The 17,600-nt window shown below is 43.7% G+C and overlaps 1 protein-coding gene across 7 annotated transcripts in view; it reads right to left on the bottom strand.

Annotated features, from left to right (window-relative positions):
• CTNND2 (catenin delta 2) overlaps positions 1–17,600 on the bottom strand; it is a 641,797-nt gene that overhangs the window by 261,588 nt on the left and 362,609 nt on the right. For 5 of the 7 annotated variants that reach the window (XM_032182073.1, XM_032182078.1, XM_032182072.1 and 2 more), the window contains one exon: positions 11,526–11,658. The exons of the other annotated variants lie outside the window; for them this stretch is intronic. In XM_032182073.1, the coding sequence (XP_032037964.1) occupies positions 11,526–11,658 (133 nt within the window). The remainder of the gene's footprint in view (positions 1–11,525; positions 11,659–17,600) is intronic. 7 annotated transcript variants of the gene reach the window in all.

The following is a 17,600-nucleotide window of genomic DNA, read 5'->3' as shown; positions in this document are numbered from 1 at the left end:
TCCAAGACACCACACTTGGGGGTTGCTCACAGAAAAAAAAAAAAAAAAAAAAAAAGAGTGTTTGCAACTTATCTTTTGTAATTCCTTTTACAATGAGATTGCATATTATTAGATGTGCGAGCAATATCAACTTCTGGAGATTTTGATCTGTAACACTTGCATTTCACCAAGAGAATGGAAAAAAGCATCAGATAGCATTTGTTCTTTTAAATAAAGTCACCTTTGATAGAATATTAAACACTTTCTCCTCCCAGTAGCCTTCTCGTCCTCAGCAGGCATTTGCTAATTCACTAAGACCCCAGGTGTAGATCTGTGACATTCCAGGGGAAAAGGGGCTATTATCTCTGTCTTTCTTTCAATGCTTCATTCAAGAAAGAGAAAATCTCTGGGTATTCTGTAATACACTGCGTACTCATCAAGTTTTCAATCATCTGTGTGAGACTCACGGCATTTAAAATACAAGAGTGAAAACATGAAGGTTTTATTAAATGTACAAATAATCAATTTGAATACAGTCTAACTACATTCTTTACTTACGCTTGTAAGAAGTTTAGCCCACTGATTATCCACTTTTACAATTACAGCTTTTTGTTCAACAGATTGTTATAGTATTATTCAAGCTGTTTTCAGGTTGTTCCCATTACATATATATCAAGACCTCTGTTAGAACACTTACAAGTAATCTCCTATTATTAAAATCATTATAATCTACAGCAATTCTAACAGATTTTCTCTGCATAAAAGAAATGCTGAATGTAGTGATGAAGAAAAGGAATAGTGTTGATACTGAGACCATGAGGGGCTTAAAGACTTGAGCAAAGTTTAAACTGGAGTAATTGCTGCACAGTTCAAATTTATCTTTTAATCCATTATGCTTATTATTAGAGCATTTAAACAATATTAGGAAGCATTTAATAATCAAACTTCCAAGAACTCAGAAAAAAATATCATTTGTGAACCCTTCCAAAATAATCAGCAAACGAAAAATGAAATGGATGGTTACATTTTTGTTGTTGTTTTTCCCCAGGAACTTACTCAAAACAAAGAGACAAAAGGACACACTCCCCCCTTTCCCTCACCTCCCAACAAAAAAACAGTAAAAAAGACTTTGCAGCGTGTCATTAATTTCACAGATTCAGATTTTCCCTAAAAGCACAGAAAAGAAAGGAGTAACCTACAAGAGTCCTGTAACTCCAAGGCCAAGCTAAGAGGAAACGGCCATGACAAATGCTGCAAGGGACAAATGCTGACAAGTCACCAGCAAAAAGAAGGCAGACAAGGTAAGAAGGAAGTTGTTCACAGTAGTTACAATAGTTCATGACAAACCATTGGAGGGATTCAGCTTCAAGGAGGACTTTAACAGTGGTTTCATTTGAATGCCAAGATGCACTGTAGTCCAAAGGTGACAGACAGTTGAGGGATTTTGAACTGTCCTGCAGTTAGTTCCTGATTATTCATAAATGCAAATCAACACTGTTTGCATATCAAATGGACGCCTTCTTTACCTGTGAAACCAATACTTCTCTGATCGTACAACTGGCAAATGAAGACGTTTGCATGAAGTTTGGCCTAATTTTACAAAAGCAGACTGAATCTTACTGCAAGAGGGGGAAAAGCAGCGACTTGCATTATACACTTCAGAGAAGCAGAGATTTGAGGCTAAAATCGTAATTCCTGGATACTCAGGATGGGACATTAAGCCAGGCAGGACACAAATTAGACCACTTTGAATGAGACTGTTCAGTTACTTTCAGCATTAGCTTCAGATTCTTGTCAAATGCAGCTCAAGGTGCTACACAGACAAGAATTCCAACTTCAGACGGAAAGAAATACCAAGTTTTTATGAATAAGCTTTGAAGCTTGGTCAGAAACCAGAAAAAAGTGCAATCATCAAAAAGTGCAATCGAGAGCCACTCTATTTTCAACGTGGCTACCACTTTCAACTCTTCAAGGGAAACCTGAAGAACATTAGCTACCACAAAGATTGTGAATACAAACCAAACGCATCACGGCTGGTTAGTCAAAGCCCTGCCAGCAAAGCCTGCTGTGCAAAAACACTCCACTAATGTGCTACTTTGTGCCTCCACACCCTCTTTGGTCAGCTGCTACTTCCCCAAATGCCAGCAGGGCCTTGACTGATCTTTGAAAAAAGGCTGGCAAATCCTTCATGAAATTACTAATTCTTACCAGGATTAATTAGTCTTGATGTACAGCCTCTGCTTACTAATTGCAGCTATACAAGCTAACAGCCGTTTTAAAGAAAAGGAAAGGCACAAAGTCAGGCTTCTTAATTTCTTGAGCATTCAGACAAATTAGTTCAGAAGAGAAGAGGTCTGGAAAGAGTCTTTCTTGAATAGAGAGGCTCACAGTTGTACACGGTTCCCCAGATAAAGTCCTTACCATACTTAACACTCCCAAATTTTGCTTGTTACATGATAAGGCCATGAAATATTCTGTTGTGTTTCTAAGATAGGTGGCTAGGACATATTGCAGACAAGCAGGTCACCCAGGTCTTTCCCACTCATCTTTTCAGCCAAAGATCACTGATTTGTAACCAGCTATTAGTTGTGCTATCAGCTCAACTCCAGGTCTGTTTTTTCCTCCCAATCTGAGAAAATCTTTCTACGCAGGATTTATCTTCCTTTGTTCAGAAAATGCTTTATAAGACCACATTATCCAGAGTTTTCCTTTGCATATTCCTGGGTTTTGTGCCAAGATAAAAAATTGAAAAAAATATTTTTAAAGTGGCCCAAAGAGTTCTTCTTGCAGAATGTTATTAGTAGCATGTTTCCTTTCCACTAGTTTTATTTTCAAAATGACACACTGGCACTTCTCCTTTGACCTGGTCCTCACCCAGCTCCATTCTTGCCAGAATATCCATCTTCTCCAGCTTAACTAAGTGTTTCCCAAGTGGCACTACAGAAAATTCGTACTCACAGTTCTGGTAGGAAACAGAACCACATCAGATATAATCTAAGAACGGGTCAGGAAGCAGGTTATTCTAACACAATCTGGCTTTGGTGAACTCATGTCGCAAATTACCCCGTTAACCATTCACCTTCTTCTCTTGTATTATCCTTTGAATCAGCTTTTGTTGTAATGTATAACAAAGCACTGCGATTAGTGGGTCTGTAATTGTTCTTTTATTTCATCCCTCCTTTCTCCTGTGCTCCCAGCACATGCAGGGCTGTCTCCCTCCACCTTCTCTGCTTCCCCTTCCTCCCAGAAACATCAGAAAAGATCCAACTCACCCTCCACTGCAAATCACACTCCTAGGGCTTCAATACAAAGCCTTTGAAGAGCTTCTGGCACCTTCTGGTGAGCAAACTCAAATATATCTGCATCCCTGCTGAACTGGGGGGCTCAGGGAAGGCCCCTGCAAGAAGGATTCCTTTTGCTCTCCAGTCATAGGAAACTGTCCCAGCATCAGAGGGCCAGGGCTCCTCCACCCTTGCTTTCCTCCCAGGCAATACTGTTTAAGCCCAAGGATAGCTTTAGTCCTATGATCAAAAGGTTTTACTGCCTGAGAGCAGCACAGCTGGCTATCCGATAAAAGGAACAGGCTCACACCTGGGCTGGAGGGGGAGGGAAAGGGGCCACAAGGCAAGTTATAGACCTACAATGTGTGAGAGAGAGAAAATATGAAAAAGGGTCTGCAAAGTTTTCTCAGATAAATGAGGGTTGCCTGAGATTCCTAGCTACTCATATTAAAATATGGCACTTCTCTATTCTTCGCTTATATACTACAAGTTGCTACTTGATGTACTTATTATTAAAATCCCTGTCACCCAACTGGCAGTTTCATATGCCTTGCCTTATAATTGTAAGATTAGTCATCACTTGGTCCTCCTGATTTCAGCATATTAAATTCTGACTTTTGCTTCTACCCACTTACGATAATGCACAGTTCCACGAATTCATTATCATTAGACAATCTCCCTCTGCCCTCTCTAATACCACTCCTATTAAAAACAAAAAGTATTCTTTCTGCTCCAAGTCCATACCCAGGTGATCCTCAAGTTCGACCTCACTATTACAGCAAAATTGCCTCTTATCTCCCACAGGGAGAATTTGGCCCAGTGCAGCTTCTGGCAGCCACAATACTCCCCACAAGCCCTGCAAACACTTTGCACCTCAGCACCAGCAAACACAGACACATTCCCACTCAGGTTCCCTTAAGTGAAGGGAACCTTCCTCATTTCCCCAGCCTGCAATCTTGCTACCATAATTAACCACTTTAATTTTTGATTACAAGCACCTGCACTGCTTTAAAGCTGGTGTGTGCAGAGGATAACCAAAAGCTGATAGATATCCCAGCAAAGGAGTGGTTACCCTACTGACTAGATCTGAGCTGACTTTCCAGATCTCACCTACTCTGTCTACTGCAGACAATTTGTGCACTACAATAACCAGAAATGATAAAGTTTTCCACTACAATAATGATGAAGGTGTGTGTGTGTGTCTTCCCTTCCCCTCAACACCTAAATAAAAATTTCTGATACTATTTATTGAAACTTTGACAAGGAACATTTCCAGGCTATGGTGTAATGCCTCGCAATGGGATTTCAGACCATGAGGAGGCTACAGCTCATGCCTGTGCTCCCTTGGGCCAGTGCACAAGCAAGACCAACACTTACTCTGATTTACACCACACAACACAAGCAAGTATTTGCACTGATACCCCAAAAGCCTGAGTACCAGAAATTGGAGCTCAAGGAGACCTTCCCCTTGCCTAATGCTCCCTATCCCCGTTAACAGGACTCCTTTCTACTCTCAGCAAATGAACCTAAGGCCAAAGACGTTTGGGAGGGCCCAAATCGCATACCTGACAACTGCAGAGGCAGCCAACAATGCAGGGACACCATCCAGGCCCACAGGACAAAGCAGTAGTCACAGACAGGCTCAGGCAAGACTCAGCCCCACCAGCTTGGCCTCAAGACTCTGAGGTCTGGGCCCATCACAGACCCTGAGACCCCAATTGTTTCCTGTAAGCTCAAACCTAAAAATAATACAGATGAACATAAGCAAGAAAAGGCTGTATGAATTAGCATCAACACCGGCAACGAGTTTTCATACTGCTAAACAAAAGTTCCATAAAGGTGGGTTTCTAAAACGCTGCTCTTCAGCTTAATATAGTTTTGTGGGATTTCAGTAGCCAAGAAAAAATGACAAAAGGATTCCACATCCTTGGATGAAGCGGCTCTCTGCTACAGACACTGACTCTTCTCTGCTAGCTTTTTGCTGAGTCCTTCCCGTACTTCTTTTCAGCAGGTAAACAAGCACAGGCTGTTGAAATTCTGCTCTGATGCTTAAGAAATTCCTGCAGGTGGCTTGCAAGCGTACAAACAGCACTTGAATCCAGCATTGTGGGTGAACTGCAAAAGTTCAAGACCAGAGGTCAGAAACTGCATGCCAGGCTGTGTGCTTACAAGCAACAGTGAAGGCCTCACTGCTGATCTGAAGCATCTTTGATGTTGCATTCACCTAAAAATCCAGCAACAGCCACTGACACTCAGTTTCCCACGTTCAGTTAACCTGTTGTAATTTCCTATCGGTTGGATCTCCTTTCAACAGCACCGTACACTGGTTTTCTTTGCCTAAGGGCTTGTTATTTTGAAACATTTATTTTCTTATCCCTCTGAAAGACCATCAGGAAGATCAGCCAAATGATTTACCGTATCAAGAAAAGGAAGCACAGGGACAGGTTATGGCCAGGATGCAAGTTTAGACATATCCATAGTGTTTACTCACACAGGAAGTCAAAGCTGAAGTTCTTTAGCTCAAAGACATACCCACGTAAATGGAGCCTCTTTACTTGGTTCTGTCAATTATGCCTCTTCTTAATTACATGCAAACTAGATTTGAAAGACACAGGAACAAAAACTGTGGCAATAACAACATATTTCCAAGACATCCACCTTACACCTTCTGCTTTATTGCTGAAGACTCTCCATTTCAGGTACCTTGCTCAAGGGGGACTTGAGCACTACGCTAAATGTTTTAATTGAAACGATTGATAACGTAATTACTACTGAAGGAAAAGGTGGAAGTAGAACTAGAGGCAAAGAAAAGGACAAGCAAAGTGAACACTGAGATGTGTATTTGTATCGGTTGAGAGTCTAGCATCAGCACTTCTAACCTCCAGGTTACAATGAGGAAAAAAAACAACAGGATCACAGGGTTATCAAATTATAAGATTCTGATTAGTATCTGGAATATTACTGGATGCCTCGGACCTTTCTGTTTTGCTTTTTTGTCTGAAAGAAAGTCTCAAAACAAGAATAAAAGGAGGGAAAAAAAATCCTGGGACTGCGCTGTCTGTCCCAGAACAAAAGGGCATTAACAGTGCTGTCGTGTGTAAAGGCTCTGACAGGCAGATGTAGGAATTTTCCAGCTAATAAAAACAAACAGAACCTAGGAAAAAAAAATCAATAGAAAACTATTTTGATTAGAATTAATGAAGCAATTTTGTTCTCCCTATAAAAGAAATACAAGATCCTGTAAAAATAAAAGAAAAATAGTTGAGGGAAACAAGTGAGTGTCCTTTTTGTTATCATCAATCATACTGATAGCCTGTCTCATTGTTTAACTTAAAGACAAAAAAAAACAAAGATTTTCCTTCCTTACTTGTCCACAGAAGACTGTTACTAGCTCAACCCTATACCTAAGATAGTGATTTTAAAGCACAAGGAACTTCTAATTGTGGGGTTTTAGATCCACTTTGGCTTAGCTCTTGGGGTTAACGCTTTGCTGGCACCTTTGCTATTTATAATGAATGCTCTGCTCAAAAGCTGAATGATGATGCACGTGGTGAAGTCTTGCCTGCATTTGCAAACGTTGGTGGGAATTTGGTTTTGACGCACTCTAAAAGAAAATAATACTTGCACATAGTTTAAAGCCCTTGAAGAGGCTGATTTTGACTCGGGTTAGGTCTAACATTGCTTCTAACACTAACTCTGCTAAAAGAGTTTTTTGTTCCCCGGGTAGAGGTAGGAAAGAATGGGATGGCTGCACGTATGCTCACAAGCAGTAACTCAGCCCTTCTAACAGAAATGCATGATTTACTGTGTGATTTACTGGAGAATTTGTAACACTTGACTAGATATTTTTCCGTTAAGATGGCGATGAGCCAATGATATCGAGATGATTTGATATTTTCACACAATTGAAGGGAAATCTAAATCCAGGCTATTGGTAATGTCAGTTATCCCATACGCAGTCACATAAGCTGATCTGTTCTGTGCCCCTATGATTACACACCAAAACGCTAAAACTTGTCAACACTCACCATTAAATAGCAGTCCTGCCATACATCTCAGCGGGAAGCAGGTTCAACATGTCACATGCAATGAAAAGCATACAGAAGGAGAAAGGGCAAAGGAAGGTTCCCAGCAAATAGGGAGAAGAGTGAGACAAGACAGATGAAGGAGCAGAAGGAACCAGTTTAGACCCTGATAAACTTAAAACTCTTTGTGCTATAAAGAGTAAAAAAGCATATTTTTATATTAACCCATGCCACATTTTTATAAACCGGTGTTACTGTAATACTAATACAACACATGCACACAGTCCCCCTTCAGAAAGGACAGACATACTTCTCTTTCTGATTTTACAGAGACCTGAAAGAAGATTCTGCTTGCCAACGTGAGGCTGAGCACTGAAGTTTTAATAAGTGGCATCAGGAGTGTCTAAGGCATGCTTCAGTTCTTGTTTGTAACAGGTGATAATCACACACAGAGCGGCCACATAGTGTTCTGACTACCTAACACTATGCAAAATGATGCACATCAATACGCATTTCTTAAACCTCACTTTTCAGTACAGTTGAGAGAGTATGATGTAGCCTTTAGACTTTTTTTTTCCTTCTAGTTTTTAAGGGCAACTTGCAATAAAGCAATGCTTAACATCACTTTCCACTGTCTTATGTGCCCTTCATCTTCCTTTAGATGGATGAAAAGGCAGGGGCAGCTCTGCAACCTCCACCACATAACCTGAGGCACAAACTACCTCAGCAACACCCTTTCGTTGCCTCCTCTCCCTCTGGTCCTCAGAGGGATCCTCTTTGGATCGTGCATCTGATTCTTTCGAGCAGGAGATGCTTCAGAGGAGCCAGCACCTGTGCAGTGCTGTGCCTATTGAAAGTTTCCCTGTGTTTCTGTCACTGTCTGCCCTGTGTGATCCGTATCACTGAGTGAACTGTCAGCAGAGCAAGCTTCGCAGCAGCACAGATCAGAAAGCTACTGCCAAAAACTGCAATTGCAGTTCAGAGCAGTGAAGCAGCTAGACCAAGAATAAGCACAGAGACTGTGCAGTCCCACGAACCCCTACGTACACACGCACACATGTTATGCATACACGTGCACATTTGGCAGTGGCAACAGCTTGAGTGTAACTCGACTGAAACCCCTTTCCGAGGACGTTTCTAAGGTTACTTGGTTAAAACTGAGTCACTGCATGCTTTTGCATGCCTCACTTCAAATTCAAGATGCAGTCTATAAGTTGCCATTTTGATAATTTCAAGTTGTTTTATAACCTAGTTTATAGGCGATCATTATACATGATGCCATCTCTTCAATTAGATCTTACACAGTTTCAGTTTTGGGCAATATGTGTTAGTATTGAACATTTTCAGCTACAACGTTAAGAAATGTTAGTTATATCTGAAGGTCTTTCTGTTAGACACCCAGCCCTGGCACTGACACCATCCTGTTTGTTAGCATCTTGAGACACAGAGGCATTCATGAACCAGACAGCTCCTGTAGGAATTTCTAACATCATGCAAAAAAAATAATAATAAAACAAATGCATTATTTGTATTCCCAGTAATGACTACAAATATTTATTTTTTCTTCCTGTGGATTCAAAAATATATATATTTCTTTGAGTAACATCATCCCTGCAATGACACATACATACCAATGCAAGCTTGCATTAATCACAGTAGGCAAACCATTAATCAGTGCAATGTGGCAACCATTCTCCACTCCTCCTCCTCCTCCTCCTCCCTCAAAGAAAAACTATCTTGGGATGTAGCGAACAAGCAGGAAAAATCCCACTTATTGAACATTAGCCTTTCAACATACAGTTGCTTGCTCTCACTCTCAAGGGGTTTGACGTTTAATGCAATGATTGGAAAACTCCTGCAACAATATGCAATACCCACAGCTCACATACAAAACCTGTTCCAAGCAAAATTGCTTATAGATAAAAAAGAAAAAAAAAAAAAAAGACGATACAGGAACGCAGATTGCCTTAGTAGTATCTGTAACATCTGATCCAGGCTCACTCTAAAGCATACATTAATTTTAAGACTCTAAGTAGTCCATTGACTTCAGTGAATCCAGTAAAAGTCCAGAAGATTAGTCAAGCACTTAACACTGTTAGCAGATGTATAACTGCTTGAATGGTTGGCAGGCCACAATGAACATGCTACAGAATGTTAATGGAAAATAATGGCAGCGGGTACACAATAGGGGAACTTTTGCAAAAGAATGGGTCATGTGATAGAGATCCTTGCAAGGACTACTTGAAAGGCCTGTCACCACTGTGGGAAGAAAAAAAAAAAAAAAAACATCAAAAAACAACAGTATTTACTAACACAGTGCTGCTTCCACATATTTATTTATTTATTTTTAAGTGGCAACACTATTTCTGCATGTCTATCACCCAACTCTTCAGTTGTAGGATTTTCCATTTGTTATAAAATAAGACACTGAGATTTTGCATATGCTAAACACAAATCCCTACAGGACACAGTAACTCGGAAGCTCACTATGTCTGTTCAAAATGGCACAACACTCAGAAAAGCGTCGTTTTGCAAACTTAGTATCAAGTTCAGATAGTCAATCATTATTCCCCCCTCATATTAAGATCCCCGCAAAATACACCAGCCTTTTCCTAAAAGCATGCATCCATCAGCTTTTCTTTCACCCAGCCCTTACGCATCAGTCATGAGCAACTCCTCACGATAGATCCTAAAAAGAGGCAGGGAGGGAAGTACCGACGTCATGCAAGACGCAGAAGTCTATCAAAAGCTTTTATTCGAAAGCAGCCTAAGAGAATCAATGCCAGTTTCTTAACTGAAGTAGCAAACCCCAGGTAGGACAACTATTGGCCAAACAGCCTAAAATGGTCCAAGCCCATGTTGTGACTTGGGTCCAGTGTTGAACAAACAGCTGCTCTGCCACTGAAGCACTTTGGGGTGGTTACAATGGGCCCTAAGCCCTAATGAACACATTTTCCTCCAAATAACATTGCAGGGTTAACAGTGCAATGCTACAAAAGATGCCTCCAAAAGAAAAAAAACAAACAACAGTACAACACAATTCCACTGCTAAAAAAAAAAAAAAGAAGGAAACAGGGACTGTGCCTGCCAGAAACCTCCATGAGCAAAGACATCTTCCCTAGAACAAAGATAAGGAGAATCAGGGGAATGCTGGTGGTAGATACCCACAGGTGTACAAAGTTTACATTTCATGACATTGACACTGAGAGCTCCCCCCACGCCTACTGAGACTCAGACAACTGTGTTACAGCATGCTGTTGCAAAACTCCCCAAAATATAAAGTCTTCGGGAATCCTGCATTTTCGCTTTATTCTACAAAGGCAGTACTTAACAGCTGTGGTCAACAGCGTCTCTTCTCTGTGACTGCGGGGCGAAGAAGTTATACTAATATAGCTGCTAAATACAACACGTGGTCATTTGAGAAGGGCTTAATGAATATTTGACAAGAGGAGCGACCAAACTGTGTCGCGGCATCGCCCAGTGCTGCTGTCCTTTTACACGTCCTGAACTTTGAGAGCAGTGTTAGATTTTAAAAACAGAAAGTTTTCCAACCCATGCTCCACACCTTTTAAATAGGAAAAAAAAATAAATAAAAATCAGTAGCTCTTCGGATGACATAAATTAAGAGTGTGCTTGGTTATCAGTCACTCGAACCTGTATTTTTAGGCATCTGAGAGGGGAGCTCTGTGAGTGCTGGAGCAAGGGAAAGGATGGGCGAAAGGGGACGAGCAGAGGCTTTAACTCCGGCAAGAAAGTTGTGTGTGTACCTGCCTGCGAAACGCAGCCGACCCCCTCAGCGCATCCTATTTATCTCCCGGTCTATTTATGTCGGGGAAGGGAACATGCGAGCATAGCAGCTGTTACTATAGCAATGAAACTGGAAATTTTGCGAACCCAAAAAAAAAAAAAAAAAAGAAAGAAAGAAAGAATAATAATAAAAAGAAAACACAGCACCACCACCGCCGGAGGATGCTCAGTTGAGCAGAGGGTCCCTCACTTGCAGGAGCTGCTCAAACTCCGCGGCGTGGTGGCAGCAAACCCGGGGGGAGGGCAGCTTCATTTTGGGGGTCCCCAAAATGCCACCCGTGCCCGGGGGGGGGGTGAGGGTGGTGGCAGCCAGGGGAGCCCGGAGCGCTGCCGGGGAGGGGAAGGAAAGGGGAAAAGGGGGAAAAAAGAGGGAAAGAGGGGGAAAAAGGGGAAAGGGGCCGTGCCCCCCGCTCGCCCCCAGTCCCCCGCTTACCTGCGAGGGAGCCGGGTCTCTGCAGGGTGGCGGTGGCGAAGAGCTCCTGGGAGTGCTTGGCGTACGGGTCGGCGGCGTGAACCAGCCGCTTGGTGGGCGACAGAGTGGCGTAAGTGCCGATGGCGGAGCTTAACTGGTGGATAGGAGAGGAGGAGGAAACGTTAGAGCGGGCGGCGGGCGGGGAGCTCGCTCGGACGGCGGCCGCCGGCGGTGCGGCCGCGGAGGAGGAGGCGGCGGCGGCAGCGGCGGCGGCGGTGGCGGCGTCGAGGGGCGAGCCGGTGGCGCCGGAGGGCTCGGCCGGGCGGCGGGGGGCCTGCCGCGGGGAGGAGGAGGAGGAGGAGGAGGAGGAGGAGAGGCGCTGCGCCGAGCCGGAGGCGGCGCCCTCGGCGGCGGCGGCAGCGGCAGCGGCAGCAGCAGCGGCAGCGGCGGCGGCAGCGGAGGCGGCAGCGGGGCCGGCCCGCGGCGGCCAGCCGGGGGAGCCGCCGGCCCGCGGGGCCCGCGGGGAGCTCACCCGCTGCGCCGGCGGCAGCGTGGCGCTGCTGGCGTGGAGCCGGGCGGCGGCGGCGGCGGCGTGCTGGGGCTCGGGCAGGTGGAAGGCGCTGCCGAGGCTGGGCGCGAAGGGCTCCCGAGCCGCAGGGGCGGCGGCGGCGGCCGGCGGCGGCAGCGGCAGCGGCGGCGGCGGCTCCGGGCCGCCCGGCTGGGCGCCGCGGCCCCCCGGGCACTGCTGCGGGAAGGAAAAGGCAGAGACAGGAGTCAGAGCGGGGCGCCCGGAGGAGAGGGACCGGGGGGGGGGCCACGGGGGGCGCCCGGTGCGGGGCGAGCGGGAGGCGCCCCGACGGTGCCCGGGGTCCGCCGCCGGGCACAGGGCGGGCACAGGGCTCCTGTCACAGCCTCACCTGCTCACAGCTTCGCCTCACCTCACTTCATCCTTTCATTATTTATTTATTTTTTTAAATAAATAATACTTCTTTACTTTACTTCTTATTTATTTCACTCTTCTTCGATTATTTGTTATTATTATTTTTTTTTAATCGTTCCGTTTCAATTTCATCGCGTCTCGCTTCATTCCGCCTGGCTTCACATCTGTCTCCTCGCGGTGCGCACGGTGCTGGCTCCTCCGCACCCCAGCTCCCTCCGAGCCCCCCCAGTGCTGCTGAAATCGGCCTGAGCAGTGCTTTGCTCAGACACAGGCAGCTCTCTCTGTGTTTGGTGAGGCAGAAAAGCCTTTAAAATGCAAATCGTGGGCTCCGCGACTCGGTTCAGAGTTGCGGTGGGTGCCCACAGCAGCGCTGCTTCAGGTTTAAATAGAAACGCGGCTTTTTTTTTATTAAAATCGCCCTACAGGAAAAACAAAAAAACAACAGCCAAAACACGTAAATAAAAGCACCGAGTTCCCGGCATGAAACTTGGCTTATTCTCGCTGGGACACCCAGCAGGCGATTTGGGGCAGGAGCTGAGGACAAGGCAGGTGATGGGAGCGCAGCATGTAGGAGGTCCATAGATGCCAGAAAGGCGTACTTCTGCCAGTCTCCTCCCACTGAAAAATGTTCAGTCCCTCGCCTCCTGCATTTAACTTTTGCAGCCCCGCCCCTCATCTTGAACGCTTGGTGTTCCTGGGGGAAGACCCAGTATTTCCCTAGGCATGGACAAGAAGCAAGGCTGTGGAGGAGCCGCTCAGGTAGCAGCAGGGAGGCCACCGGCACCCCGGTGAGCGCTGACAGACCCAAACCTCCCAAAGAGGGGCTTCAGGAGGCTTCCCTCACTGCCAAGCCCTCTATATCCCTACACACAGATTTAAGGTGAGCCTTGCCCTCAGTCCTGAGCGGGCAGGGGGCCCACAGGTGCCAGGAGCCTGACCACCATTGGGTTGGACATGCAACTAGGGGGTAGGAGTCCCACAGCGCAGTGTGTGCATCCTGAAGCCTTGGTACGTGGCCGACAGCTCCAAGCTGCTCATTTGAAAGGCTTTACAAAAATGAAGAAAGCAAACGCTGGGAATATGGGAGAACTTTTAAAAGCTACTTTCGTTCCGAGCTTCTCACCATCTCTAAAGAGAAGAGAAGGTCTAATCTGCAGCTGGTTTTCCAATAACGCACTTGACAAGAGCACAGTTTTCATTTTCAACCGTGTGGCAACACCTTCTACAACACAAAAGCAGGCTGCCAAGATTTAAAACAACACGTACAAAGCAAGGTTTGCACGTGACAAAAGGTTGTTTGAACTAGCTACGTTATCCATTGCTTCTCATTAACAAATTTTACCTTTTGAACTGTTAAAATGGACTGGCATAATAGTGTACTTTGCAATACTCAAAATTGCTACAAAATACAGTATTTTGGACCATTACCAAGGTGTAGTGAACACCCTGGTAACTTAAGTTTGTCACTGGTTTTAAGGATTCTAGGCAAGCCCTGTCATCATGTATACATAATTTCTTTTTCTAATCTACTTTTACGCTGCTTGATATGTCAAGGACTTACAGTAATTAATTTAAAGCAAACCAATAATATCCCATATTCAGTCTATAAAGCTGTAAGCATTCTGCAAGCGCTAATTCAAAAAAAAAAAAAAAAGGCAAAAAAAAAAAATCCCTCACATCATGATGGTCTGCTATAAGAAAGGAGATATAGTAGAGGATACAAGAATTAAATGCTTAATTAAAACACAGTGCTTAGCACTTTGTAAAAAGCCAAGCATTTGCTCCGTGTGAAGGAGAGAACTTTTGGATGAACAGATTGCAACGCAACGTTAGCATGCAGTATTTTCTGAGTTGTGACTAATCTCAGACCTGTCTTAAATTTGTTGTGAGGTTCTTACTTTTTTCAGAGGAACAAGTGTGTGCTCTTATTTTCCACTCGTGTTTTCAGAGGCAAAATGCATTTCAGATTCTCCCTGGGTTTATCCTTGTCTGTTGCTTAGGACAACCATACGTCATTGTTCATCGTGTGATGTGACATTACACTTTGTATGGAGGAATGAAATACAATGGTATTTGTTCCATCATTTTTCCATCTATCCATTATTGTTGTCAACCTGATAATGAAACTGTGTTTAAACTAATAAATTGAGAGCAAATTTGCTTTCCAGTTGTTATATCCTCCTTCATCAATCTACTTCACAGACATGAAAAAAAAATCAAGGATTTTCTTTCTCCAGCCCTGTAAATATCTATTCTAAGACTCAGAAATTTCAGTTTTTCCAGTATCCCAAAGAAAAGGATCCTGTTTTGCTTCTTTGGATTCAATATGTGGGTTCTGTCGTATCCTTTTTAATAGCAGAAGTGCGTGAAAAAGCACAAGAACATTAATATAGCTATGAAAAATATTTTCTTTCCTTATTTAATCTTATTAAAATATCATTTCCTACTGATCCTGGCAAAACAAGATCTGCAGAGCTCTATACATAAAATTACTGAGGGTGTCCAGTTAGGTTATGGTGGAGTAGAGAGAACAGCCTAACCGATGTCTGCCTGCCTGCCATTATTCACACTTTTAATGCACCAAATTTCAGCGCCTCTGCTTTTATTGAAGTCAATTTAAATTGAAAATTTAAATCAGAACTTTAGCTGAAAAAGATCAAATGGAAGACCTTGCTAGACAAGACTGCTGTTTCATAAAGTCGTACTGAGAGGGGCAAATAACCGTGCTGCATTATTTATTCTGCTGAAAATTATTCATGGATAAGGAGCTAGAAAATCCTATATGGCTAGACAGCTTAAGCAAAACTTTGGGCTGCTAATTACTGAAACATCAGCGGGCTGATTCTTGGAGGTTGCTCCCAAAGGGAAGAGCAATGTGTAAAAACAGCAAAACCTGAACAGCCCAGGTCTCAGAGAATAAAATGACCGTTATGGATGTATTAGCAGGTGCAGCAGATGTGTTTGGTGTATCACCTAAAATCCCTTCAAATTAATTTTTTCCTAGGCATGCCAAAATGCAAAAGCGAAAACTGGTAGAGCCTGTACCTCTGTGCTTCATAGGTGTGAAGGAACAGAACGTCTGTCAATGCAGCTGGCAGCGTCTCAGCAATAAGGATGCAAAATGACTTTAGAGCCAGTTCTTGGGAATTAAATGAAATTACATTTTCCAGGAACACGCTGGAAAATTTGCAGCACGGTACCGGTTACCCTTAGGAAGCTGCAGGTTGTGCTCAATGTCCTGTGTACTGCCCTGACAGAACAGAAGAAACTGAAATGCTGGGTTACCTTTGAGCAAGTTTTCAGTCCATTTAGCTCTCTGGAGCTCTCAGGGATTGCTTGGCCCTTAACATCTCAATCCCCAGCACACCAGCACATCTCCTTGAGACTTCTCCCAGCTTCCTGGGCAGGTTCCCAAAAGACGGTCACATCTGGTGACTGTGAAGACAATCGTATACAGCACGTTGTTGTCTACGAGGAGACCTTTCTCTTGATTCTAGGAAGGACTTTCCAACTGGACATTCAAGTTGCGTGGAAGGCATCTCTCCGGGCTGCTCAAACACTGCTGCTCTGGCTTGAACATCTGTGGTGGCTGTCAGCTTTAGGCAGCAAACTTGATCATCCTTACAAGGGTTTTGAGAGACCCGTGTTGTCTTTTAAGGATCCAACTCTCAGAATCCTAATGATGTTCTGTGATCTTTCAATCATTGCAAGACTTCCCAGTCTATTGAGGGATTTTTATTTTATTTTATTTTATTTTATTTTATTTTATTTTATTTTATTTTATTTTATTTTATTTTATTTTATTTTATTTTATTTTATTTTATTTTTCAACTCAAAGAAACTCCCATATGGCTTATCTCAAGGTATCACCCTCCTTTGGTCCAAACCCTCTATTGATTCTCTTCTACAAAGGGTGGAATAGGGCATGGAAAATGCTTAACAATCCCTCCCTTGTCTTCATGATGCAGACTTCCGTCCTTGGGCAGCACCTATGGAAGGGTCTTTCCCTTGCCAGGCTTCTTCGCTGTCATTTGTAAGTTCCTGACCTTACAAGGAAGATGCTACCATTGTTCAAATGCACTCATATGGTAACAGATGCCAGACCACACCTGGGAATCCTTCAGCTGTAGCGTGTTTTATTTATTTCTCCCAATTTCAACACAAAGGTCATGACTGGTGCAAGGCCATCTCTACTGTGTTTTCAAAACAAACCCCAACACTATTAGGAAAACTTGTCAGCCTACCTGGTCCTAATCTCAAAGGTCACAGGTAGATGAATGTAGCTAATGCCATCGTCGTCTTCCACATACACAGACAGAATTGTGTGAGGTCATTTCAGGATCTTCAGAGATGGTCAAGCTCTGGTTGCAAAGCAGCGCCGCAAGCTGCAGTCATTACCTCCTGTAGGATCAAACCAGCCTCCTGCAGCCCCGTTTTTCACTAACGTAAACTCTGCTGGTGACTTGCTCTCTGCGAGTAGCAGTAGTAAGAGTAATCTGTCCCAAGATTTCATCTGCCTCCTCTACTTCTCACGTTCATATTCAGAATCCCATTTTAAACAGCTCATCATCTGCCACATCCTACCAGAAGTGGAGTCCTTATTTTAGATCTTGTTTGGGTAGAGCAACAGGCAGCTCATCACCTGACTCGTGGCAGGGGGAAACACTCTAACTGAGAAGGGCCAACTTACAGTTTTCTCTTGACGACTGAACACTTTCTGGTGCCCATGTGCAAATACTCTAAACAGGGCTAGTGAGACGCAGTGGTCTGATGAGTACGAACTTAACGACTTGGCTATAGGAGGAAGAAAACAAGTTGGAAAATTAACTGTTAAATAATTTTTCAATTTTTTTTTTGTTTGTTTTTAGGGGTTTTCAAGTCCTGTGCCAGCACGTTCAGTCCAGAAGCTTTAGGAGCATTGGATAAAACACAGTAGTGATTTATGTTGGTTGCTGGTTAGCCTCTGAGAAAGTTACATGATCATGATACATGATAAAAAAATCTTCATCCAGAAATGTTAACTAGTTTTACTTCCTGTCCCTTCCCCTTGCAAACACATGGCAGAGCACACCAGTGCCCACCGGTTGTATTACATGCTATGTTTTATAGGATATACGTTATATATATCTACAGTGTAAGCTGACTGTTCTCACTGT

Source organism: Aythya fuligula, chromosome 2, assembly GCF_009819795.1.
Source record: "Aythya fuligula isolate bAytFul2 chromosome 2, bAytFul2.pri, whole genome shotgun sequence".
In the NCBI taxonomy this organism is placed as follows: domain Eukaryota; kingdom Metazoa; phylum Chordata; class Aves; order Anseriformes; family Anatidae; genus Aythya; species Aythya fuligula.
This window is presented reverse-complemented; position numbering and strand designations above follow the sequence as displayed.